The sequence below is a fragment of the Carassius gibelio genome, chromosome B14, assembly GCF_023724105.1.
Source record: "Carassius gibelio isolate Cgi1373 ecotype wild population from Czech Republic chromosome B14, carGib1.2-hapl.c, whole genome shotgun sequence".
NCBI lineage: Eukaryota > Metazoa > Chordata > Actinopteri > Cypriniformes > Cyprinidae > Carassius > Carassius gibelio.
Genome location: NC_068409.1, coordinates 23055786 through 23083307, shown reverse-complemented (window position 1 = coordinate 23083307; position 27522 = coordinate 23055786). Strand labels below are relative to the sequence as shown.

Here is a 27522-nt window from a genome sequence, read left to right as displayed (position 1 = left end):
TGTTTATTTGACCCTCTAACTCCAGCACTCAGCCTAAATCTTTTTTTTTTTTACTTTTAGACTTGCACTTATTCATTTATTCATTTTTCATTTTAAAATGAAAAAAAGTATATATTAAAATAAATAAATACTTGAGATAACCTATATTAAAATAGAAAATAGTTATTTTTAATTGTTTAAATATTTTACTAAAACAAACAACAAAAGCTGTTTGCATAATTTTATAGTATATTAAATAGCATTGTATATTAATTAGATTATAACATAAAAAATATGTAAATAAATAATTATTTTCTAAAAAAAAAAATAATTAGGGTACATAATTATTGATTATTATATTACTATTTTATCTGATAAATTTGTTTTGCTTTTATATTTTCTGCACTGAAGTAAATAAACTTTTCATGAATCTGAATATTACATCTCACTAATGAGCTAAGTGTAAAAATGTTACGTAGAAATTTAGCCTACAATTTAGTCGTCATTAAACAAAAACATATAGCCAGTTAACGACCAATCAGAGTCAAGTATTCATACATCCAATGTTATTACGTGAGCACATGACGATTAGTGGTTTAATATTAAAACCGTGTTTCCTCAGTAACTTTTTGTTTTGTTTTCATCAAATGCATTAGCTCTTCACGGCGAGGTTTTATATTACTCAGCGAGGGGACAAAGCCAGCTGTCTCTCCCGCTAATCTCCGCCTCTGCGGAGGGAGACGCGCTGCCTGCGTTTGTCTTATTACCAAGCGCACCCCGAGACTTTAAGTACCGAGGCTCTGATATGTTTACCTTTACTCTTTTGCAGACGTCATTTGAAGCGTTATCTGTGTATTGACACAGGGGGATTAGGTTGGTGTGAAACAAGGCTTCTTTATCAGTCCCAGCTCTTAGACGCTCCATAATCCCTACAAAGAGAACCGAGAGAGGGAGACAAACGTCTCATACATTCGCCATTGATCTCGCTGAGGTATTTGCATTTGACATCGCGGCTCGCAGGCTGTTAACAAACAAAAGAGTTTGCGGGTGCACTTTAAAAGTTTATTTTCAATTAACTAGCTAGCCTACTTAAAAGTTTTATTCTGCGTTACCTATCAGGCGACGGTTTCCATGGCAACACGGGGCATTTGTTTGATAGGCTGTGACTGGCCCGCATCGTCTCCTCAACACCCTCCATCTCTGACTGGCAGTGTGAAAATTACATTGATTTCATCCCAAATTAACTGCCATCGTTTTGACACCACTTCAACTGTCTACTCAAGACACCACGTGGATTTTCTCAGCACGCGGATGTATGCAGTTTCCCGCGAACGCACATGCAGGTTCTTTGTAATGATTTATTTATGCTCAGAGACAATTGGTGTGCTACAAAAAAATGGTTGTCAACCACTGATCTATATAGATCAGTGTTGTCAACCCTAACGTTACTCGGAAAGCCATAGGCAGGTGAGATGCAACTGGGTAATTGATCAGTTTAGCTTACCGTAACGTTACTTCTCTCCTCCCTCTTTGTAATGGGCTTAATTGTTAACATTGAGCTACATCACACAGATGGTTTTAGATACAGAGCTCCTCATCAAAGTAGTCTCTTTGTAGTAACCTGTTGCGAAATCAGCGACTTTCCGTAAAAATGAGTGGATTAAAGGTATAGGGCAGGCTATGTAATTCTTTACTGTACTAAAGCATAAACATTAGGAAACGTGCTAAATCCACATATACTTGTTTCTTCGAAAAAAATATGCTGATCTATTTTGAAATTCGTCTAGAAACGGTAAAATGTGATTGCACTTTTCGATTTAATCTCAAACTAATTCCAAAATTATCCTAAACTTAAACTCCTAAACACACAATTCAAGCATATAGATTAATAGATTAAATTTATAGATGTAATTTGTGTTAATTACGTTTCCAACACCACTACATTTATGGGGTCAATGTCACTAGTTGACTTTTACATTAAACGCACATTTCTACATTATTTTAATGCCATACTTTTGTTTAAATATTTCCATGGGCTACCCAGATTAGTTCATCACAGCCTGATGCTTTTATTTATTTATTCACTTAAATTTTGTTTTTATTTCATTGTCATGATTGTTGGTTCTTTTTAAAGAGATTCACCCAAAAGAGTTGACCCAAAATTGAACAATTCTGTATTATTCACTTATACTCATGTTATTCAAAACCTGATAGATATTATGCCTGTAGCCTGATAGATATTATGAAGAATAACAATAACAACCTTGTTATTATAATAACCTTGAACAACAAGGTTTCATTTTTTAAGATTAGTTAACATGAACTAACAATGAAAAATACATCTAAAGCACTTCTAATCCATGTTCATTTCAACATTTACATTTTTGAAGTCAAAAGTTGTATCTGTTAGCATAATTTAATGAACCTATTAATTGAGCTTTGGCCATTGCCCATTGTTAGTTAATTGCGTTAACTAATGCATTAACTAAAGTTTTACAGTGTTTTGTATATTCAATGAAAGTCACTGGGGTCCAAAATAACATTAGACCCCAATATTAAAAAAAAAACACACAGGCATAGGATATTTTTATATATCTTAACAGAATTTTTTATTTTTTGAGTGAACTATCCCATTAACTATTTTAGACAAGTCTGCTTGGAGGGGGGATAAAACAAGAGATGGAAACTTTTTCAAGAAATGGAAGATGCTGATAAACGCTAAAACATCAGGCATGCCTATCAATTTGTGATTTTATGACGCCATCTAGTGGTTGCTTGGTAATACAAACTGTCGATTTTTTTTTTTTTGCTGTTGTAAGATTGACTTTTGCCATTTCCAAGGACAGAAAAGCAGTGATATTTTGAATTATTTATTTTAATATTACATTATTGTATAATGTGTATCTCATAACTCATTAAGAGTTAAAGATATATCTCTCAAAAGAAAAATCACTGATATAGGTCCCTAGATTACACCAGGGAAAACAGATTTTGAATAGTCTGCCGAAGACTGTTTTAATTCCAACCACATCAATATATGACATTAAAAAGGAATAGTGACCAAATAAATGAAAAAACTGAGGATATAATCTTAATTATTGATTCTGATTTGGCTCATCTATATTTGTATTTTCAATTTAATCAAAGTCTTTTTACTTACACAAGACATTTTATTTGAGGTCTATAGCATCCTTCTTTTTTACGAGACTATTAGTGAAGAATAGAGTCACTCTTTTACTATCCCAAACCAATACCACAGGATCTGCCACCTTCACATACACTTAAACCAGAAGAGTGATAATTTGACATTGTCAGGCTCACAGCCACAATGCTGACAAACTTCAGACAGATAAAGCAACAGCATTTAAAAGTGATATTTCAAGCCCCGTATCCTGAGGATGAAAGGTCTTAGAAGTCAAGAGTGCACCTTAGATATGAAACAAAACATCAGATGCATCAATCAGTGAAGTCTTACTTAAATTACTAAAGTAAATTCAAATAAAAAACAACTCTGATTTGAATCCCTTTCATAAATATTTGTCTCTCCGAATCACTCCATTGAGGTCATGCGATCATGAATAATGCGTGGCTCAGCATGACGTTGACCATGGAGGTGTGATCATTTAAAGCTGTGATGAAGTGTGAAGTGGAACAAAACTGAGGCCTCTGTGAATCTCAGTTTTTGGATGAATCTTGTTTGTGTCCAATCTCTCCTGCAAAAGTTCCCAAATTTACACTTCTTCAAATAAGACAAATCTAAAATCAGTACGTTTAGGCATACTGCATTCAAAACACGGTTGAAAGCAAAGCGCCCACCTGTTAGTAACTGGTTTTCAATATGGCAAAATGATAGTAATCTTCAGAGCAGTGCACAACATATCAAATATGAAAAACCTAAAAATAAAGTACCAGTGCAGGTGGGTGCATGTTAACCCAAGACATGTATGAGATACATGATAAAAATAAAACCATTGCACAATCACCAGAGTATGAACAAAGTCAGTTTCGAGCCCATATAAGTGTTACACCACATGTAACATTTGCAGTTTTAACATTCCTCAGAATGTGGCACTGAACAAAAGAAAGGAAAAATAAGGAACATAAACCCGCAGTCTTAAACCAAGTATCCGAAACCAGATTAAGGCCCATCACAAGGCACAAGCACACAGAAATAATCCAATATGACTGACACAAATAGGTATGGGGGATTATAATGATCAACCAGATAGCTAAAACCTTCACAACACCTCCCACAACTGCTGTGTGATTAAGAGTATTTTACACTACCATTCAAACATTTGGGGTATGTAAGATTTTTTCTTTTTTTTATGTTTATGTTTCTTAAAGGCTGCATTTATTAAATGAAAAAAAAAAACAGTAAAACATTATTAAAATATATATCTTTTTTATATTTGCATCCATTTAAAAATACTAATTTCTTCCGCGAAATCTTATTTACCCCAAACTTTTGAATGGGAATCCCTTCCTCTCTACGGTCATGCCAGCAAGCCTGCAACACATTTAATATTACGAATGAAACTACCACAGCTAGCAGCTTTCATATATCGAAAACATATATTATTCTGTGCCATTAGTCTTGCAATATTAATGTAACTCCTCATCTGTTACTGAGGATAATATTATTTCTGATTCTACTAAAACCTACGGCTGGAATTGCGAGATTTTGAGGCTGTAGTCATAAGTGTTTCAATCATGCATAATCAATGAGCTCCTATTCAGTCATCAGTCTCTTGGCTCTCTCGGCGACAAATGCGAGCTACACATTTAAGAACAAGTCCTGGACAGGGCCCAGTACTACTGGAAACATCTCAAATGTATGTCAACAAAACTAGCGGCAACATTTGGCATCCGCTCTGATGGTGTTTAATGAAGCGAACAGCGTGTGCCAATAAACAGCTGTTCTGTGTAGAACGAGTCCTTGATTCTTTGGTGCTCGACTGAAGTAGGAATCAGTTCAATGACTAATTAATTTTTAAACCAACCAATATCATAGTTTTCCAATGTGTTATCCAACCACAAGAGATCTTGTGTACAGTTTCTGATCAAAAATCAAACAAATGGCTCTGTTTAAATCAGAAGAAAATTCATGTTTTTTGTGGTGCATGCATGTGATGTGATCAGATATATGGGCACATAATGGGTCTCCATCCTAGCTCTGAGAGAAGTATTCTAGTACGATACGTAGATGACCCAGTCTGTCCTTCAGGGAGGTCACAGACAGAACGGTGGTCTGATATGCTGGATCTAACTGCAGCACCGACAGCAGCCACCAGCACCAGGCCGGCCCATTAGCAGATGCCTGCAATGCACAAAAACACATTCATTCTCGTTAGGGAGATATTATTAAAATGCACAATCTGTAGTTTTCCTAATAAAGCAATATTCTGTGTGCTCTGACCTGTATATTGTCCTCTTTCTCGGGCATGATGCCGTACTGCTGGCTGATCTGCTCCTGAATGCGGCTGTTCAGACGCTGGTACCACTCTCTCGCTTGCTGATACACACTGTCATGGAGACGCTGCACTAATTCAAGCTCGGCACCTTCAACCTAAACACAAATGCATGCAAATGTCAGGTGGACAAACAAGCAGAAGTTTTACTTCAGCTTCAGGATAAAATAACGCTTGTGTCTTCATTATGTACTGTAGATGGGTTTGAAAAGAGCTTGAATTTGTTGACCAACAGGCAGTTAATCACAAGCTCCTCTTCCTAATGTTTGCTGAATACTCTTGCAATTAACTCTAATTGACATTAACTATTTACGTGATATTAAATTTGCAGTACTAACAAAAGGTTTGGTATTTATTGTGATTATAAGCAATCCATCACAGGCTCAGGCTTGTGATAGCAGTAATAACTCTCTCTCTCTCTCTCTCTCTCTCTCTCTCTCTCTCTCTCTCTCTCTCTCTCTCTCTCTCTCTCTCTCTCATGAATCTTTAATAGATGCTTTTCATTAAATGTTTAATCATGACACCTTACTTAGGTGGTTAAGACACATAACCATAGGGAAAATGACTGGAAGATAAAAGCATTTCATTGATGTTTTAATTGCAGGAGTAAAAATGAAATCTTAATATGATCCAGCTTTATGCAAACAGTGTTTAAAGCTTCTTTACTAAAATGTTATGTTGTCATGTAAAATGCTGAAATGTTTACTTTAGTTAATAATATGCAATACACTATATTATGATATAATTAGTGGTAGCACTTTATTTTAGTGTCCTGTTCCTCATGTACATACTATGTACTTATTATAGTAATTGCAATAACTATGTAATAACTAAGTACTTACCCTGAATCTACCCCTAAACCTAATCCTACCCAATGTAGTTACCCTGTATTACCAGAACTTTCTTAGATAAATACACTAAGTACAGTATAAGTACATGTAAGTTCACGTACTGTAAAATAAAGTGCAACCTAATTAGTTGTGATTGATAGTTAACGGAAAAGCTTGCTAATACCACAGTTTACTGTGGGAGAATACTATACTGAGTTTTTAGAGGAAGTACGTAGACACTAGGGTAAATTATAGAATGGAAATGTGGCATCAGGAAACATCTCAGATAAACAAATGCCAGATCTCTATTATGACAGGAACTATAACCTTTAATGTGAGAAGTGCAATTTCCATTACATCAAGGGCTGTTTTACAGAAACAACTTATCTTAAGGTTAATCTTAAGCTACGATCCGACTAAACTAACTGAAACCAGCATGATTACTAAACAGATGAAATATTATTCTTGAAATTTCAGCTGTTACAGTAATAAAGCCCCATGAGCCTCATTTACAGTACATTACAGGCAGATAATTGTTGTATAATCTGGTTATACGGTTTAGATTTTGTATATCTGCCATACAATCTGACTTCATGTGTATTAATACCACTGGATTGCAACAAAGACTTTTTAAAGTGTCATTTTTCTTGGCCTTAGATCTGAGTTAGGACAGTCTGTAACCTCTGACCTTATGATCTTCCAGGTACTCAATATCAGCTGTGTGGTAGCCATCTCTCTGTCCTCTCCTGAGCACTCGGAAGCGACTTCCTCCCACTGTTTCCACATAGGAGCGACCATCAGGAAGCAAATCCAGATCCAAAATATCCAACATGCAGCCATAATCTGCAAAGCTGTGACAGGGAATTTTGGTATCAAATCACTTGAAAGGCATTCCATATTTATTCCATATACACATATATAACACTGCTAACCCCAAACTGTTGAAAGCAAAAGTATATATATATATATATATATATATATATATATATATATATATATATATATATATATAATTAACAACAATTTAAAGTTTCTTCAAATCTGTAATAGTGACAAAGTTATGATAGATGCTAACTGCATGATCTTTTATTTGTATACCCTTTGCCATGCTCGTAGCTGCACATGCCAAACTTTTTGGTGCCTGTCTCCATACATCGCCGCATCATCAGACGGTAACGAGGCTCAAAGATGTGCAGCGGACATGGGATGCCAGGGTACGCCACCGTGCACACAAAGATCGGGATGTCCTTAGTCAGACTAGAGATAAGAAAAGGGCAATTAATAAATAATTCTGCTTTTGCATAACCTTTCCCAGCTTCTAGACTCCTAGACATTTTAACCATGTCATTTTGTCCCATTTCATTGTGAAAAGCATCATTGCAGATACTGGAGTTGACAGGACTACTGTTATTTGTTATCACTTAGAGGGGCACTCACTTTGAGAGCTCTGCCATCTCCGCCTCATGCACCTGCTTCCTTTCTGCCAACTGCTGGGGGAAGAGGCGGGACATGATCTCCTGCAGCAGCACTGTGTTGTTGTACTTCCTGTTCTTCAAATACTGGAATAGGAAGTAATGCGGTGAGACTGATGCTCCTCTGTAACATGATTTGCTCAGATTTTTTTTTTTGGGGGGGGGGGGGCGGTGATTGACTTTCATTAGAAGGATCAGAATAATAGGTCTTTATTTTCTATGAGGCATGTTTCTACATGCTTCTAAATAAACGTGTAATCATTGTAAAAGCCTGTGTTTTAGTAGTACCTCCTGCAGGGGTTGTTTACAAAGTGGACAGCGTAGATTATGGTCCAGACTTCTCTCAATGCAGTTTTTGCAGAAGGTGTGTCCACAGGGTGTTGTCACTGGCTCATAGAATAACCTTTAATCCATCCATCACAATTATAAGAAGAGGGCAATTAACAAATAATTATGTTTATGCACAACTTAGTAAGCTGAGAGACTGTTAGACATTTTAACTGTCTGGTGTTGCCCTATTCGTTAAGAAGAGGATCATTTTGCAGATATACTCCACAACGCTGGACAATTCAGCTGGTAATAACCGTAATATTTTGCAATACATTTGTAGAACCACAAAACAAGAGTGAAATAGTGTTATTTACCCTATATATGTTGAATTACACTGGTTTAAAGTATTACAAAAGTATTGTCTTCAAATAAGAAATTGACAGTTGTAATCGAACATTTAAATACTATAGCAAAGCTAAAGGAAATGAAAGTATCTGGTAGCAGGAAATAATGCCAGTGAAGCAGGACACACTATAAATCTCCACTGACCTGATGCAGAGAGGGCACTCAAAATCAGTCACTGTCAGAACGCTGAGGCAGGATTCTCTGCCCACACTGCACATACCTACAGAACCAAAGAAACAACATCAAGCTTGAATAGATGTCGTCTTGATTCGCTGTCTAATCATGCTAATGAGAATGTAAAATGATGAGAGAATTGTTTGCACCTTGATTATGAAGTCATATGTAAAGTAATAATATTTATATTTATTATAATTATTCATCCATCCATTCTCCAAACCGCTTATCCATTATAGGGTTGTGAAGATGCTGAAGCCTATTAATAATAATTTGACTGATAATGTAAATGTATAAGATATTATATTTACCTGTTACTAATAAACGAAGAACTTAGAAAACCCTAAGTAATCTCGAAAATCAAAATGAATATTATGTTTAAAATTATTTATGTACTAACTACATATATTATTAGCTTACTTTATACTTAAACAATAAAGTGCTTAAGGCTGTGTTATGATGTTCATATAGGTTAGCTAATATGATATACTGTGAATGCAATAAAGTCAATAAGGGTCAATATCACCATAGAGTGCCTTTCAACCTTCACAATACTCAAAAAAATGTTAGTTTTAATTTCTCATTCGCTTTATGTCAGGTCATAAATAGCAGACACGCAAGTACTATTGAAACATATTAGCTGAGCTCCCACACATTTTTTTTTTTTGTAATTATGAACCATTATTCAAAGCATAAACCTTAAGATATGGACCCACATAATGTGTTTAATAAGTTCCTTGATGCTACAAAAAAAGTAAATATTACAATTTTATCAACGTAACAAAACTGCAATTTTTTTTTTAATTGTGCAATTACTACTGAATTATATTTAATACTAAAACAATGTTTTAACAATTCCTAAATGTTGTATGTTCAAATGTGAATTACATGACATTTGTTTTGTAGTAATGATTAAGATAACTTCACCTCTGTTCTGTTTCTCTTCTCTCTTCATCATCAGTTCATCCTCATCCTCAGGCGTGGGGAGGAAGGACACGGCCTGACACAGGCTCAGACAGCACTCGCCGCTGGTGCCGTGCTTCACTTTAGTTGCATTCTAGGACAGCAAAGGAAAGAGCCAGAGCGTGAGCTAAAACTTTTCTTAATTGATGATAAGCATACCACTTGATTACCATATTTGTATCAATGGATATTTTCATTAAAAAAAATAGAATAAATTCATATTTGGAAAAACATTACAATAACAATAATACCAGATCTTTCCATTTGATATTTGTTGCTCACTTTACCAATGTTACATTTCAAAAGTGTCGACATCATTAGTGCTGTGCATAAACACTTCACCTGCACGGGATCACTTTGACCTTCAGCGTTGTTGTGGGAGTAGCGCTGACCATCTGGACATGACGGACTTACAGAGCTGGTGATAGCACAGGGCTCTTGTAAGTACTCAGACACAACATGCAGGATCTGTGGAACTTCTTCTGGTACAGCCATGCCCTCTGCTTCCAGGATCTGCATACGGATCAGTGAGTGTATCAATGAAACATTCGTGTATGTTTTCAAGCAGAGCATGCTCTCTTGACACTGAATCACTCAAAATTATTCTATAAGGTATGATTCTATCTCCAGAAAAGAGTTTTGCAGTATATGTTCTGTTCATCAAACCCAATTTCTGAAAAATTCACCTTCTTAATCTGATTCTTTGCAGGGGCAAAATCAGGATGCTGCTTCAGGCAATGGTAAAACTGGATGAGGGCTTGAGTCTGTCTGCCCATTTCAAGAAGAACATTCCCTTTACGAAAGAAGCCCTACAAAACAGAATTCAAATACAAATTATTATCACAGGTAACACACTATTTAATTTATTAAATATTCATGAACACAATAGCAAAATTCTCAGGTTTAAATATAAATCTACTGTTTTACATAAACTTTTCAGCAGTTCTTTATTGTGCCAATATATACATTCAAAAATCTGGGGTCAGTAAGAAGTAAAATATAAGTATCTTATGCTCATCAAGGCTGAGTTTATTGGATTACAATGCAGTAAAAAAAAATATTACAATTAAGGAATAACTGTTTTCTATTTGAATATATTTTAAAATGTCATTTGTCAATGTCAAATTTTCAGCATCATTACTCTAGTCTTCAGTGTCACATGATTCTTCAGAAATCATTATATTTTACTGATTTGATGGTCAAAAAACATTTCATATTATTATAAACAACGAAAATAGTTGTTCTGCTTATTATTTTTGTGGTCCTTTTTTCAGGATTCTTTGTTAAATGGAAGGTCGATACCAACAGGGTTTGTTTGCATTTAACTAAATATTCTGAAACATAACACTGAATGGTGGTGTATGCCAGTGCACTGCTGTGAGGATAATGTCAAATCCCACAATGTGCTCTGGCCATACCAACAGATATTGCATAGCTGCGAAACTGTCAGTCATTGTCATGATAACGCACAGACATTTTAGAGATTTTAGAGTGAGTATACAGAATAAATGACAGGATATAAAAGCACGAACTCTAGATGCAAATATGAAATTGATATTGATTTTATCAACACTGTTCCTTAAACAAGTGGCTTGTCCCTATATGCAAATAATCAGCACTGTCAGCAAAGACGGCCCTCACCTCAGTCCAGTTTGGTCGCACACAGCACAGGTCATCCAGGTCACGGAGGGCATCAGAAAAGCGACGGAGGCCCATGCAGGCCTCAGCTCGCCACACTTTCAGACTCACATCTTCAGGGGCTGTAGATACAAGAAAAGATGGACAGTGTGACAATCTAATTTCAATTAATTTCAGACATAGACCTCTATCTGTTTTGAGCATTTTAAATGTGCATTAACAAAAAGGGCAACCTAAATGAACATTAGTACTCTGCATAAGCATTCCTCCCACCACCATCAAAACACTGTGTATTAGTGCATAGTTAACTTAAATAGCATGCAACAGTCGGGTTTCCCAATGTAAAAGAATAAAATAAAAAAATAGATTAATTTTCTCCATGTGAGAATTGATTGTTAATGATAAATTAAGCTTTAAAGACAAACATGATGTGAGCTCCGAGGTTGCCATCTGTTCACATTATTTCAACTTATTTTAAAATGGTCTAGTATTTTGAGAGCAAAGGGAATGGTTCTTTTATGAAAAACCCATTTTTAAGAGTGCGGCATATAACACTTTAACAAAGACTTTTTAAAATAGGAAAAATGAACAGAAAAAAAAAACACTTCTGGTACCAACAGCTAAAAATTAGGGGGGGCACTAATGATCTTGGATGACATTACATGACCTTCGCATAATCCAAAAAGAAGGAACAGAAAATGCCTGATGTTTAAAAATTAGGTGCAACGGATATAGTTCACCTGCTACAAAATAGGCAAAGGAAGAGGTGGATGAGTGTGCATTAATCAAAGATTAATCAAACACAACTACAAACAGATCTGACAATGAGTGTAAATCATTTCTTAGAATTATTGTAAAAAGAGGGGGGAAATGTATTTACGTCACTGTAATAACCAGGTTGTTACCCATACAAAACCAAATTACGTTATGATCCTTGGTTAACTAACAGGGAATAGGAGTATGGGAAACTGCCTCTAATTGGATTCAAAGGGTAGACAGACATCTTACTTTTACCTCGAAGGGTTTATGTTACCAGACAGATAATTGCAGTCATTCAGTGGCTGTAAAATGATACATAGTTCACTAAAGGGCAAACGGTACTGTTGCTGTTAAGAGTTATGCTATATCTACAAGAGAAGAACCTTACATTATTATTAAACTGCACTAGCTCAAACACCCGATTCTCCACAACTGTATCTGTGCTTCTTACAATACATCTCCTTTGTGTGAATCATATACCTAGGGGGACTTGTTACTTCACCAATGTGTGCCCTAGAGGTGTTTTCATAGCCTTATTTACCCTTGGCTTCTGTCTGTTAATGGCATCAGCCACTCACAACATGTTTTAACCCACTTTCCTGGCTGCTCATTAACCCTTTAGAAGACCTGAGATTATGAAATCACTTGCTTTTAACAACCACAGCTCGCCGCTCACTTCTGTGTGAGTAGGTGGATCACAAAGACAATATCTAACAGTCTTCAACCATCCCACGCTGTGTTAAAATGCTGCAATCTAGGGCACATATTTCTAGAAACAACAGATTTCAAACTCCTGCTAAATATTGCAGTCATTATTTCTGCCTACCTGTGTTTACAGGCTTCAAAACATGCATTCAAAACATTGCATTTTCCACAGTGATGACATGAACTGACGTGGTTCATATACTATATTTCAGTTACTTGTTGAAATGTAATTCAAATCATCGTACTTCTGGAGTTTTTCCATTACACTGAATGCATTACTTTTTCCATTAGTGAGTGTGAGGTTCACAAACGCATTGACCTACTTTAGCTGAATGAAGTGTGCTGTCATAAATGTCCTATAAAAGGCAAGTGAGTACCAATTATTATTATGGGTTATAAATATCCTGTACAGCAAGAACAAGGTTACAGTTTGCTTTGAATTTACATATAAGCTGTCTTAAAATCTAGGGAGCACCTTATCTAGACTGTACTAACTAGGCACCTTACATGTCACCTGGCGCACTTATGAACCAAAAAATGCTATTATGCACAAATACATGTTTACTTTTTAGAGTTATTATAAATGCAGTGCAATAACTGACCCTAACTATACACTAAAAAAAATTTAATAACCAATCATTAACACCATAACTCCCGCAAGTCTTAAGGACATGCTACAGTAACAATGTTTCGGTTTATTTGGAGCCTGACAGCTTGTAACTTGCGGTTCAGTGAGTCAAAATGTTTATGTTTTGGTTTACTCAAATGAACTGACTTATAAGAATTTTACTTTTGATATTCTGATTCGTGCTGTATGTTTTGATTCACACACAAAAAAAGACTCGGCTCATAAGATTCAGTAGTTCTGTATTTTGACTACGCTGGTTGTGCTGTATGTTTTGAGTCACAAAAAAAGAATCGGCTCATCGAGTGATTCGTTCAACAACACTAGTAGCACTGTATGAACGCTCTGTAGAGCACCGTACAGGAAACTAAACTTAATAAAAATCACTCCGTTGCCTTGAAAAAAAAGAACCGATTTTATCCTCAGCAGTCAACCTTAGTTTTGAGGTACGACCGTAGTCCGGGCATCTTCATTTCAGTTTCAGAATCGGAAATAGCTTTATTACCAAGTGTGTTTACACCATAGACTGAATAAAAACAGGTTCACACCAAGGAATTCGTCTTGGTGTTAGGAGCTTCCGGTACAGAAAATACAAACAAAGTGCAAACATACATAAAATCTGTGAATAGACAATGAATTATAAATAACAATAGTAATAAAAATATATCTATACAGAAAAAGGAAAAAATGTCCATAGACAGAACTGTGAATGTGCATATATGCTATAAATAAGTTTGCATAACCGAAACTAAACACTAAACGTTCCCCATGGTATAAAAACAAGCGACGTTGCATAAGGTCAGTCAGTTCAAACAGCGTTTGAAGTGCATCCTTACCCATCTCGATCCCTTCATCAGCAATACGCAGAGCTTCTGTAAATTCGCTCGTTTTCAGTTTCTCTTGAATGTGACATTTCATCTTAGTCTCTTCAGGGCAGCATTTCTCGATGACGCTGAAGAGTAACACATTGTTTTTGATGTTTTTCGCATCTCTCTGTTTCAATCGGTCTTTGCATGTGGGGCATCGCGAGGGCAGGAAGGCTCCCATGCATCTCCTGCAGAAAGAGTGACCACAGCTCATGGTCACTGGCTCGCACATGAGGAACAGACAGATCGGACACTCCAGCAGATCCATGCTCGACTCCGCTGACAGCTCCAGAGTTGAATAGATTATGCCTTTTGTCAAGTTACACAGCTCGATCCTTTAGCGAGATATGGGACATAATTAAAAAGTTAAACGACACGGGTAACTTAGTTTTAAAGCTGTGCCCTATCTCATTTCATGATCACTGCATAAGCTTCAAAAGGCCGAAATTGTGCCAAGAGCATACTTTATGATTCCCTATCCAACTGGCTTTTCTACTTGGCAATACATTTAATATGTATGATTATCCATTGGCAATCATATCTCAGTCTTTGCTGTGAGAGTAACGTTTTCCCTTGTTGTGCATGGTGTTTTGCTTCACTCCGCTTCAGTCCCATCAGCGCGACTCCTCCGAACTCCATCAACGCGGTGCAAGGACAAAATAAAAAAACAACCGATGGATCTCTGTTTTTCTGATTTTTCGCTCACGATACCAACATTTTTCTCTAGTGCAGCACGCAGATTGTACTGGGTTCGCGTCTGAAACCATTGCATTACATAAATAAAAAACACGTGACGCGTTTTGGTGCTTCTGATTGGCTCCCTGCTCCTGTTGTGAAACAGCAAACCTTGCGTTTCATAACAGGGAATCTCGCGCACTAATTCAACGAAAGACGCCTACAAAAAAAACCTGTCATGGACATATATGGGTTTTCAATAATTATGATTTGATAATGAATTGGTTTCTTGCGTTTATCTTATGTATTTCAGCTTTTGCCGCACGTAGGAATACGTTTGTCTTTAAGATTAAAGCATATGGGGCCACTACTACAGCCACAGCCATTACGTTAATATAATTAAACATGAATCCTAATTTGTTTACATAAATAGTTATACTATAGTAAACTAACTTCATTTCAGGAAATCTTTTCATACTAAATGACATAAATCTTAAACTTGTTGTGACACGTGCTCATTTATGTTATAGTTTAAATTAATCTATTTATTATTAATAATATTAATAATGTTCATCGTCTAGCTAACTACGTCTTGTATTAATTTTTCTAAAAATCCTGTCATACTGCATAAACTGACAGTCATAAGGTACTAAATATAAATATTGTAGAAACGTAATTTTCTGTAAATTTGCTTGGTAACGATTTGTATTTTAAAAAGCGCTATACAAATAAACTTGAATTGAAAACTTGCATTTTATAGTCAAGGGCACTGCAAATACAGAGGCTTTGTGATTACTTGCAAAGGATACAAGTTTCATATGGTTCAAATGTTTTGTCACTCATTAGACTAAAGTGCACTTACACAAGGTTGCGCAAGTGCAGTAAAGGTTTTATAAGTTAGCATTTTCTCCAACTAAGCTAAACATGTGACGCTGATTGGGTAAATCACATAACACAACATATTTTCTTTTGTAAGGCAGTGGAACAGGTTCTGTACCAGTAGTTTGATTTAAATCACTAAGGTTAAAGCTGATTGTTACATAAAACACTTGAGCAGAGGTTAGTTATAATATTGTGACAATAATAATTGTAATTATATACACACACAAATGGGGAGGTATTAAGCATTCAAACATGCTTTTATTATAGTTTACAATGTCCCTGTTTTATTTATATAACACAAAAATACAGTGAGATATGAAAAGACCATTAGACCTTTATCACTTTACATGTCTACTTAATTGACTGTTTAATCTGGCAACCTTGTTAAATAGTAAAAATGTCTGTAGTCCAAGGCAGTTCCAAATTTTGTAACAAAGTTGAAGAGCTAATATTTTCTGAATACATTCCTTAGACAGCTCAGGTCATCTCATCAATAATACTGCACATTGCAGCATCCTTATCCCACACTTTGTCCTTCTTACTGGGCACATTTTTGTCAGTTTGTGCAACCATGCAGCTAACACTGGTCTCTTCTACATCCATAGGCTCAGTTTTCAGTCTGGAGTCTCCAGCTGACGCCGCGCCACCAGCCTCTCCCATGCTAGAGCTGCTGGGTTGTGGCAAATCATCAGGCAGCGAGGCAAGACACCCCTGGATCATCTCAACCACCCGCTCCAGATGCTTCTGGAAACGCTCAGCCGTCTCCAGCCTCTGTCTCTTCTGAACCTCCATCATGACCCGCAGCGTCTCTCTGGCCTGGTGGGGACGGTACTCGTTGATGAGGTGATGTATGTGGACAAAAAGGAGCTTCAAGTCCTCCAGCTTCTCCTCTCGCTTAATGCTGCCTGGGCTTTTGATGAGGATGTCCAGAAGGTCCAGAAAGTTGACCAGGATGGACATATTTAGTTTCTTCAGCTCTCTTTTGTGGTCAAACTGCATAGGGTGAAGGCGCTCGATGCCTTGGCTCTCCAGTGGTCGAATAATGAGATCATCACATTGGAACTGATTACCAAACATCATGTAAGTGTCTCGAATAGGAGGAGGGGGTTTGGGGGCCAGTCCCTTTCGCACATTTTCATCCGTGTACTCCTTGATGTACTGCATCGGAGGAGGAGGAAGAGCACTGACCTGCTGTGGCTCCCCCATTTTGGAAATCTAATCAGGAAAAGCAAGAAAATAATCGTAAGTATTGGTTAAGTTAACCAGTAACATTATTTAATAATGCTAGCATTTGTTAATAAAAAATAGCATTTCTTGGGGATACATTTTACAAACAATCATTTGTTATAAACAAAATTCGCTTTGAAAAAAAAAAAATTTCAATTTACACATTCTTGTCCAGCAATATACTACAGTGAAACAAACACATTGGACGGCTTTGGCAATGCAGTAAAAGAGAAATTTACTTTAAGTTAGTTTTTCAACAAAACTGGTTTAGAAACAGCTAGGTTAACAGTTTACAAGCTAAAGGCTACGGTTCACAGAATAATGATTCATAGATTAGCAAAGCGACTAATTTTGCGGGACTCGTCGCTGTAGTATTTAACACAAAAATACTCACCGAAACTACTGGCTTACTTAAAAAAAGTACTGTCAGCTACGTAAACAGATTTTCAGAAAACATAAGCAAAGCGATCAAGTCCTCTTGCATGTCTCGCTTTGCGATTTCTTCATGTCTAAAGATGAATTGATTGCATTGGTGCACAGTCCCTTAGCAACGAGGTATTTCATTGGTCAAAGACGGATCAGGGCGGGTCTTAAGTAAAACGTATTAAATAACATCGTGGTTTGACATTGATAAATAGATTAGTCTTTGTGCTTTGTGTAAACAAAATATAAAATAATAGGTAAATTAAATTTACTTAAAAAAATCATAGTGGTTTTAATGAGAAAATTTACATTTTGCTTGTTTGATTTTTGTTTCTATTATACTTAAACGCCTTATTTGTTTATTTGTTTTATTTGCTGTTACAGGTTGCCTTTTATTGGCTATTTGGTTCAGACAAGGACTGTAGGTTACAAAGGTCAAAGCTCTAAAATGGGCGAGTAACTGTTAAAGTGATAATTGATTTATCTTAAATGTGCTATATTATATTTTAAGTTATTGTATTTGTGTGTGTGTGTGTGTGTGTGTTTGTGTGTGTGTGTGTGTGTGTGTGTGTGTGTGTGTGTGTGCGTGCGTGCGTGCTTGTGTTTGTTTGTGTGTGTGTGTCTGTGTGTGTGTGTTTGCATTCTCCATGGCATTTTCTACTTAATTTTTTATGCTTATTTGTTGTTCTTTCTTGTTTATTAATTTTGTGTTGTATAATTGTTTTATATATTTGAATAAAAATAGTATATTATATTGAGAATTTATTAAAGGAAAACCTGATTAGGTTGATATATATATATATATATATATATAAAACACATTGGTCATAGTGTACAGTTTATATACTCATAAACATTGGTTAGGCTCATGCACCTCCTACAAAAGGTCAATAAAGCAAAATAAAATAACAAATAATGTATTGTTTGTCAGTAAAAAAAAGGGGAAATATATTTTTTAATTAATTACAAATGTTACCAGTAAATATGTTGGACATTTGAATCCTCTCTTCACATAATTGTATACTCTTTTAACCTACACAATAACTCTCATTTCATTTCGTGCTTTGTTGTCGCCAATAGCAGATGTGAACAGTAATTAATTTACTTTTTAAATGACAGTTTGTTTCACAGTGATGTGGATTTCTTATTATTGTTTTTGGTTAGAGAATTTTTCAACCTCTAAGTCAAGTTTCACATTTTTGTCGATTATATCTGTTCTCAAAATATTAACACCAATTTTTCTAGGATAACATGTGAATGTTTCTTCTCTTCCCACTGCCTCCATGATAAAATAGAAGCATAAATGTTCAAGTGAATCCTCCTTTTAAAGTTTGGCTTTGTTTACAATGTTATAACTGTCACAGTGTCCCAGTTAAAGAGAGAGACATATGGTTCTATTTGCAGCTTCTTTATTAAACAAAAGGGACACAGGGAAACAAAACGCAACTTCAACCAGGAACAGAAACCAAACTAAATGTGACAGTTACAGAGGCTCACACATGGAAAGTAACAATTGATATCAGCTACACTGTAATATTATAATGAAAAACCACTTAATAAACCTTCTAAAAATGTGTTAACGAAGAAGGAGAAAGAGCAAGTGTTTGTGTGTGTGTGTGTGTGTGTGTGTGTGTTTGTGCGTGCGTGCACGTGTGTGTGTGTGTGTGTGTATGTGTGTGCGTGCATGTGATTGCTTGGGAGTTTAACTTGTGCAGTCTACCTCAGGAAGTGGCTTACCTTAAGTGTCAACTCCGGAAACCTATGCTTTATACATCAGTGTAAGCTCTACAAGTGTATAACTAGTGATTGCCACACATCATTCACCATGTGTCAACCTTCTATGAGGTAGTTAAATATCAAGATTTCACCATGTACCCAAGGGTCATCCTAAAGGAAACACTGTACAAGAAATCACAACAGAAAAGAAGAACTTCGCCGTGCAATTACAAAGAGAGGATTTTTGTGCTAAACACACAGGAGTTGACATACTTCGAACATCGTCCTGGGGTAAGTAGTCACACCTTCTGGAGACTTCACTGTAACTGTTACTAATAACTTTGTAGTATTTCGAAAGCTACTGTTTTTTTATTGAATGCAAAATTACTTTATCCACCTTTTTAGTAAGTTAAAAAATGTCTGTGATGAATGAGCAGTAGAATAATGATATTCCTTTGTATATCGCCTTAGAAAAAGCAAACTCAGAAAGGCTGCATCGAACTGTCTCATATCAATTGTGTGGAGATCGTTCGCAGTGATGTTCCCATTCCCTGTGATTACAAGTACCCTTTCCAGGTGAGAAACCAGTGGAGTTTTGCTTCAAGATCTTGCTCATACAGGAGAAAGTGCCTGTAAATATTTTCAAAATAATGCGTATAGAAAAACATTGAGAAAAATCTCAAATGAACATTCGGCATGTTTGATTTCTGTTTACATTGCTTAAAAGTTTGTGTATTTGTGTCTGTTGACAGGTCGCCCATGACAGCTACTATCTTTATGTGTTTGCTCCAGACAATGATTGTAGGTTAAAATGGGTCAGAGCTCTGAAAGAAGGTAAGCAGCTGTTACAGAAAGTGATACGCATCGTGAAAACAGAAAAGAAAGTGTAGAGTGGAATATGATCTTGGTCTGCTTTCAATACTTTTGTTTAGATGTGTACTTTATCTTTTGTATTTTATGTTATTTCTTCAACTTATGAAGCAACGCAAAACAACAACTTATTTCTGAAGTACCATCCTGACTTCTGGGGCGAAGGGAAATGGAGATGTTGTCATCAGACCGAGAAGCTGGCGACAGGATGCAGTGAATACTATCCCAATGGAGGTGCAAAATCTTTCGAGTTGAACAGATTTCACATTTCAAATCATAAAACATCATAGTCACTCCACAAAATATTAATGCAGTGGAGTATGATGAATCTCAGTCCATTTCTATCAGTTTCATAAATTTATAAGCGTTTCATTTCATCCCACAGCCAAACCACTTCCCCCAACTCCAGATCCCATGGTTCGTCATTCAGTTTCTGTTTACAGTTTCTGATTCCTATGCTTTTATATATTTTATACTTAATGTTTTAGGTTTTTCAATTTTGAAATAGCTTCAAATGTTTAAGATTATTCAAATGTTTCTGTTGTTTTTGTAGTTTAGGACATTTAGGACAGTGATGAGATGTTGTAAATTGAGCTGTCTGCATGTATCCTCTAGCGCCGATGTTCAGATCCAGAGGAGAGGATTGTTGTGGCTTTGAGGAATTTCAGCCCTGTAGAAGATACAGACCTGCCTTTGCATAAAGATGAAGAGTATTTTGTCATTGACAGTTCGGAGCCAAACTGGTGGACTGTGAAGGACAAAAACGGGTAATTATCTTAATTCTTGCACTCTCTTAAGTTAAATGTATTATAATGCCTTCTAAAATAATGTTAAGTTTGACACATTACATTAACACGTTAATTAATAAAAGTTTTTCACTCTGCCGAACGAGAATGCCACACCTTTCCTCTCGCCGTCATGAATATCAGACACAAAAACCCATTCGATTAATAGATATGAACCATTTCAGCACTGAGTAACAGTTCAATTTACAAAAAAGTCATTTAAAAATGCTCAAAAGTTTTAAACATTTCAAATGGGATTTATAATTTCATCATTTACCTGTAGCATCATTCCTGCTGTATTATATAACAACATGATACAAATTTATTATGTACATTATATCTGGAAGTTAACTGATTTGAGCATCTTAATTTACACTTTAACTCTTTGGAAATATTACAATGATATATAAAGTATTTATTGCTAAAACGGGATCAAAAGCATGGTGCTTCTTAGATATTTAGCATTAAACAATGGCAAAGGTCTTAGGTGGAGAGTTTATTTTGTTTTATTTATTTTATTATTATTATTATTATTATTATTATTATAAATGCCTCAAGATGTTGTCGATATGCTAAAAACATCTATAAAGAAAGAAAGGGACATAATCCTCTATATGATTATTATCAAGCCAAGATTATGTTAATTAAAAAATAAAAATTTTTTTATATAAGAATAAGCAATAAGGGCAGTACTGATATTTAGCTCCTCTTCTATGGAGTTGCTAAAGTTTTGTTTAGCATGATAATGATTTAAAACAGGGAAAAAGCACAGAATTGTGGGAAAACAATGGTTTTTAATTAAAACTCAGTGGTAGGATATAACAGAGGCTTTTAAAACTTACAAGTAACGTTTTTTGTGCTTTTTTCCCCATTACAGAAATGTTGGCACGGTGCCATGTATATATGTTGCAGAAAAAATATCAGACAACATTGATACATTTGAGTAAGTTCTCATCCGTATGTTACAGAATAAAACATTTGATATGAAAGAGGAAAAAAAAATGTCTTGAGTTCATAAAGCTTGATTAATACAGTAATGGTTTTGGTTTTTCCAATGCTTTGTGGTTTTATAGATGGTACAATAAAGACATAACTCGGACCGAGGCGGAGAACTTACTAATGAGAGAGGTAAGGCAAAAAAACTAATGACATTCATGATGTCAATAAATGTTTCCATATCATAAATCAGATAACCGCAAACTTTAACTTTGTTAAACACTAATGTCATGCCACTTCAGTACATTTTCACAGTTTTTGGGCATTGCAGAAACTTGGGTTTCTTTGCAAACCTGCAACAGCAACGTCTGCAGACGGTGCAGGCAAAAGCATGCAGAGTTCAAACAAAATCTACAGCCCTTAAACCAGAATGTGGCTGCTGTGTTTCCTGTCAAGACAACCTTACATGTTATGTTTTAAATCAGACATGAGTTCAATATGTGTCATAACCATTATCATTAACTAGCTTTAACAGTCTCTCTACAAAATACATCCATACCACTTTTATTTGTCAGAATGAAACAAAAATCATAATTCTGTGTATACTTTCTCATTTATGGTATTTATATTTTGTAAGGGTTGACATTTACGGTTTAATTTGTGGTTAACATTAAAGGTTTTCTTTACAGAACAAGGACGGGGGGTTCATGGTTCGGGACTCTAAACACCCAGGTGTATACACCGTGTCAATATTTTCCAGAATCTCAGGGTAAACGCTTACTTTGCTATGAAATGAATGTTGCTTACAATCACTTACAAAGAAACATCTGATCATGTTATTCAGTCATTATTTGATCTTCCACTGGTGTTCTGAAGTTTTTAATGAATGTCATTCATCTGCAGGACTGATGGAGAGAAGTATCCCCTAGTTAAGCACTACCAGATCAAAGTACAAAGAGAAGGTGAAAAGGTCATGTATTACTTAGCTGAGAAATACGTGTTTCCGACCATTCCAGAGCTCATCCGCTATCATCAACACAATCCAGCAGGTAAAACTTCCATGTAAAGAGTTGCTCTGACAGTATATTGCATGCCAATATTTGGAATAGCATTCATTACATAATATCTCATTAGAGGCACTGTCTTTTGAAATCTTAAAGCTTTAGATTTTAATGTTTCAGTTGATTATATCATAGAACTAAAGAAAACTGCATAAGAGTCTTCACTTTGTGGTGGGCTTGTTTTTGTGGCAGGTTTAATAACCAGATTGAGGCATTGTGTGTCTAGAAATGTCACAAACCCAAGGATCAAGGAGGTGTCATCAGGTAAAACAAGCCGTCAAGTAAAATAAGAGTTGTATTGAAGTGTATATTATACTGTATACACACACACAAACACACGCGTTATTTCTATTTCAAATAAATATTGTTCTTTTGAGTGGTTAAACCAAAGAATTCTGAGAGTAAAAAAAATTCACGGTTACTACAAAAATATTAGGCAGCATCTCTGTTTCTTGTATTGTTAAAAAAAAGTTTTGAACACCAAATCAGCATATTAGAATTATTGCGAAAGGATCATATGACAGTAAAGATTGGATCAAAGCTTTGGTCAACAAGTGAAAAACCATAAAAACAAAATAATAATAAAAAAAAGCTGGAAAATGTAAATTTGATAAAAATAAAAAAATTAAGTGTGTATCATATATACATTACCGGTTTATTTTTTTGCATATTTGTCACTTAAAAATTCAGATCAAACTTCTTTTAATATTACACAAAGATAACCCAAGTAAATACAAAAATGCCGTTTTTAAATGATTTCATTTATTAAGGGAAAAAAAGCTGTCCAAACTTGCCTGGCCCTACGTGAAAAAGTAATTTTCCCCTAAATCTAATAACTGGTTGTGCCACCCTTGGCAGCAACAACTGCAATCAAGCGTTTGTGAAAACTGACAATGAGTCTTTCACATCACTGCAGAGAAATTTTGTCCGACTCTTCTTTGCAGAATGGTTTTAATTCAGCCGCAGTGGAGGGTTTACGAGCATGAATGGACTGTTTAAGGTCATGCCACAGCAACTCAGTCTGGACTTTGACTTGGCCATTTCAAAACCTTCATTTAGTTTTTTTGAGCCAGAGGTGGACCTGCTGGTGTGTTTGGTATCATTGCCCTGCTCCATAACCCAAGTGCGCTTGAGGTCACAAACTGATGGCTGGACATTCTCCTTCAGGATTTCTGATTTCTGATCAGAATTCATACTTCCATCAATTATGGCAAGTCGTCCACTCTCCCATGGATGCCGCTTGTACCCAGGCTTTTTCTTAATGTTGAATCATGAACACTGACCTTAATTGAGGCAAGTGAGGCCTGCAGTTCTTTAGTTGCTGTCCTGGGATCTTTTATGACCTCCTTGATAAGTCCTCGTTGTACTATTGGAGTAATTTTGGTAGGCCGGCCACTCCTGGGAAGGTTCATCACTGTTCCAAGTTTTCTCCATTTGTGGATAATGGCTCTGACCATGGTACGCTGGAGTCCAAAAAGTCTTAGAAATGACTTTATAACTCTTTCCAGACTGATATAGGTCAACTATCTTCTTCCTCATCTGTTCTTGAATTTCTTTAGATCGCAGCATTATGTATTGCTCTTCACTTTGTCAGACGGTGTGATTTCTTGAATCAACAGGTCTGGCAGTAAAAGGGCCTGGGTGTGGTTAGTGAAATTTAACTCAGCTTTCTAAAGTAATGTGGTTAATCACAGTTCTTTCAAGATTTAACGGGAGGGGGCAATTCATTTTTCACATAGGGCCAGGTAGGCTTGGACAGCTTTTTTCCCTTAATTAATGAAATCGTCATTTAAAAACTGCATTTTGTTTTTACTTGCAATATCTTTGTGTAACATTAAAACTAGTTTGATGATCTGAGTCCTATAAGTGTGAAAAATATGCAAAAATCAAATTAAAAACAGGTTGGGGGCAAAAATCTTTTCATGGCACTGTATATATATATATATATATATATATATATATATATACATGTGTATATATATAGTGATTTCTTACCTTTCATATATATATAAAATGTAACCACTTCTTTGGAAGGTGTAACAAAATCTGTCTCTTTTACAGATAAATGGGAGATTCACCCTGATGAGTTGACATTAAGCGAGGAATTGGGCAGTGGACAGTTTGGCTTGGTCTGGAAGGGAAGCTGGAATGACCTGCATGTGGCAGTTAAGACTGTCCGAGAGGGTTTCATGTCAGAGGAGGAGTTTAAGGAGGAAGCACAAGTGATGATGTGAGTTACTCATGCTGTATGTTTCAAAGGACATGAATATAAGGATCAAAAGTGTACCATCCTTTACAGAAAAAGCAAATGAACTTCACATGTGCAATCACATGTGAAATATGTGACACAAACATGAAACTCATGTGAAACCCATGTGATCACATGTGGACAATATGTAATCACGTTCACATGTCATCACATGGATTCCACACATTTAGACCATGAAAACATTCCAAAACCATATGTGTTTCCTGTGAGTTTCACATATTTCACATGTGATTATAACATGCGAATGCACATGTAAAGTTCATGTGTTTTTTTTCTGTAAGGGATGAATTTATTGCATCGCTCATAGTCTGTCTCCACAGGAAACTGTCCCACGATAAGCTGGTCCATTTGTATGGTGTGGTCACTCTTCGCTCACCCATCTATCTGGTATTTGAATTCATGGAGAACGGCTGCCTGACAGACTTCCTGCGTGCCAGAAAAGGCAGGTTCTCCCAGGAGGTCCTGCTGGGGATGTGTTTGGATGTGAGTGAGGGGATGGCCTACCTGGAGAGCTCCAACTTCATCCACAGAGATTTGGTAAGTGTACACAGGGTCTTTATTGTGTTCATTTCTTGCTTTTTTTGGTTCTAAAATCTTCCTGTTTACACAGGCTGCAAGAAATTGTTTGGTTTCTGAAGATAATGTGGTGAAGATATCAGATTTTGGAATGACAAGGTGAGTAGCAGCGCCTCAGTATTGCGGATTCCCACATCACTGCTTTTTAAGACCTCGGCGTAATGGAAAATTCCCACCTGTATCTGCAGGTTTGTCCTAGATGATCAATACACCAGTTCTTTTGGGTCCAAATTTCCAGTGAGATGGTCCTCTCCAGAGGTGATCAAATTCGGGAAGTATAGCAGCAAATCAGACGTGTGGTCATTTGGTGAGTCCACTCCACATCAATCCACTGAGATGATGTTAATCAGAATCCCCATGTTTGATCTAAACACATACTGACGTCTCATTTGAAGGTGTGTTCATGTGGGAGGTGTACAGTGAGGGCCGTGTGCCCTATGATACCCGCAGTAATGCAGAGGTAGTGGAGACCCTAAATGCAGGCCTGCGGCTCCTGAGACCCCGCCTCTGTCCCCAGAGTGTGTATGAGTTAATGCAGTGGAGCTGGAAAGAGGTGAGTCTAGCATTAAATGCATCATAAACTTTCCAGCATTTAAATCATCCTTGAACCGCAAGCTGATATGAATATTAACAAAATATAACGTCATTCCGTATAAAGAGTGGTTTTACTGAGAAATCCTGTTCTCATGAATAAGGCCTTCTGAGAAACTAGTCATGTTCATATTTTTTCCTTTAAGGTTGTTGTTTTTTGCACAGATTGAAATGTGGATTATGTAGGGTATTTTTTTACACACAATTAATGTGTTTTATTACTAAACCTTCCTACTGTCTGTCTTTTGTTACTCGTGTAATTCAAAGCAGGTAATGTTTCTGTATCCTGATCTGTTTATTTAGTTATTTGAATATGAGTCTTGTTAGTGTCATTATTGCCACAGCAACATAAACACAACAACGTTTGTTTAACAGAAACCTGAGGATCGACCCTCGTTCGCTCTGCTCCTGCATGAACTGTCCTGCCTTGAACAAGAACCTTGATCCTGATCACACCCTTCCCTGTACTGGCTTATAGAGATAGTTCATTCATAAAAGGACATTTTGTCATCATTTAAAAACCGTCATGTCATTTCAAACCTGTTTTTTGTGGAGCACAAAAGATCAATTTTGAAAAATCTTTGCATAGCAGTTTTCCATATATGGAAGCTTACATTTGACCAAATAGGAAAAAAGGCACTTTAAATTGTGTTAGGTTTTGACTTGTGAGCTGTGTTTTGGGTGTTCAGACTGAAGCAAAAAAATAAATAAACAAACAAACAAATCATTAAAACTGAAGATGTGCCTTACATAGCAGCTTGGAAAACTTGACAGATTAAAAAAAAAAAAAGCTGCTTAACATTCTTCTTTAATGTTTAATAGGTTTGAATGGCATGAAAATATGTAAGTTATGACATAATTTCATTTTTGGGCGAACTATACCTTTAAATGAAAAATACTGTATATTGTACAAATCACATAGTGTATTTATTTGTATATTTATTTATTTTACAGAATTCTTATTTTCATCATTTCTTTCACATTCTGTCACTGAATTGTATTTTTCCTGTTTTTATGCATGCATGACTTCTGCAACTGCAACTGCAACTACAAATCTGTCCCTTAGGAGGCACACAGGAACCATATTTTTTCACCACCAGTAAAAAAGAAATTGCTTATTGCTGTTGTAATGTATTCGACAAAACATCACATTTAAATCTATGTACTGATTCTGTCAGTGATACTTTCCTTTAGTCTATATAAACTAAACTCATAATTTGTTGAATGACGTAAAAGTTAGTAATACTAATCTATTTGAGCTGATTTTTGAGAAATTTGATTATATTAAAGCTACCTTAATAACCAAGTCTACAGACTGTTTATTATGACAATCATGCATGTTTAAGCACATGAT

The 27522-nt window shown here is 35.9% G+C and overlaps 3 protein-coding genes across 3 annotated transcripts; 1 reads left to right on the top strand and 2 right to left on the bottom strand.

Annotated features, from left to right (window-relative positions):
* Positions 1–2561: 2561 nt before the first annotated feature.
* LOC127971815 (LON peptidase N-terminal domain and RING finger protein 1) lies at positions 2562–14949 on the bottom strand. The gene is made up of 12 exons (XM_052575054.1): positions 14128–14949; positions 11206–11324; positions 10251–10373; positions 9907–10077; positions 9529–9658; positions 8572–8647; positions 8041–8155; positions 7718–7839; positions 7379–7537; positions 6969–7131; positions 5399–5548; positions 2562–5299 (listed from the first exon to the last, which is right to left on the bottom strand). Exons 1-12 carry the CDS (start codon positions 14423–14425, stop codon positions 5150–5152), a joined length of 1776 nt encoding a protein of 591 aa, XP_052431014.1. The 5' UTR covers positions 14426–14949; the 3' UTR covers positions 2562–5149.
* A 997-nt stretch (positions 14950–15946) lies between these two features.
* Positions 15947–17498, bottom strand: LOC127971344 (mediator of RNA polymerase II transcription subunit 7). Its single transcript, XM_052574255.1, has 2 exons — positions 17336–17498; positions 15947–16929 (listed from the first exon to the last, which is right to left on the bottom strand). Exon 2 carries the CDS (start codon positions 16918–16920, stop codon positions 16192–16194), a length of 729 nt encoding a protein of 242 aa, XP_052430215.1. The 5' UTR covers positions 16921–16929; positions 17336–17498; the 3' UTR covers positions 15947–16191.
* Positions 17499–19083: 1585 nt separating this feature from the next.
* On the top strand, positions 19084–27474 carry LOC127971343 (tyrosine-protein kinase ITK/TSK-like). Its single transcript, XM_052574254.1, has 17 exons — positions 19084–19371; positions 19552–19656; positions 19833–19914; positions 20062–20184; positions 20336–20367; positions 20566–20717; positions 21613–21678; positions 21809–21863; positions 22361–22440; positions 22575–22720; positions 22925–22996; positions 24794–24962; positions 25322–25538; positions 25612–25676; positions 25766–25884; positions 25973–26130; positions 26544–27474. The coding sequence occupies exons 1-17, from the start codon at positions 19234–19236 to the stop codon at positions 26610–26612; spliced, it is 1848 nt and encodes a 615-aa protein (XP_052430214.1). The 5' UTR covers positions 19084–19233; the 3' UTR covers positions 26613–27474.
* Positions 27475–27522: the final 48 nt, after the last annotated feature.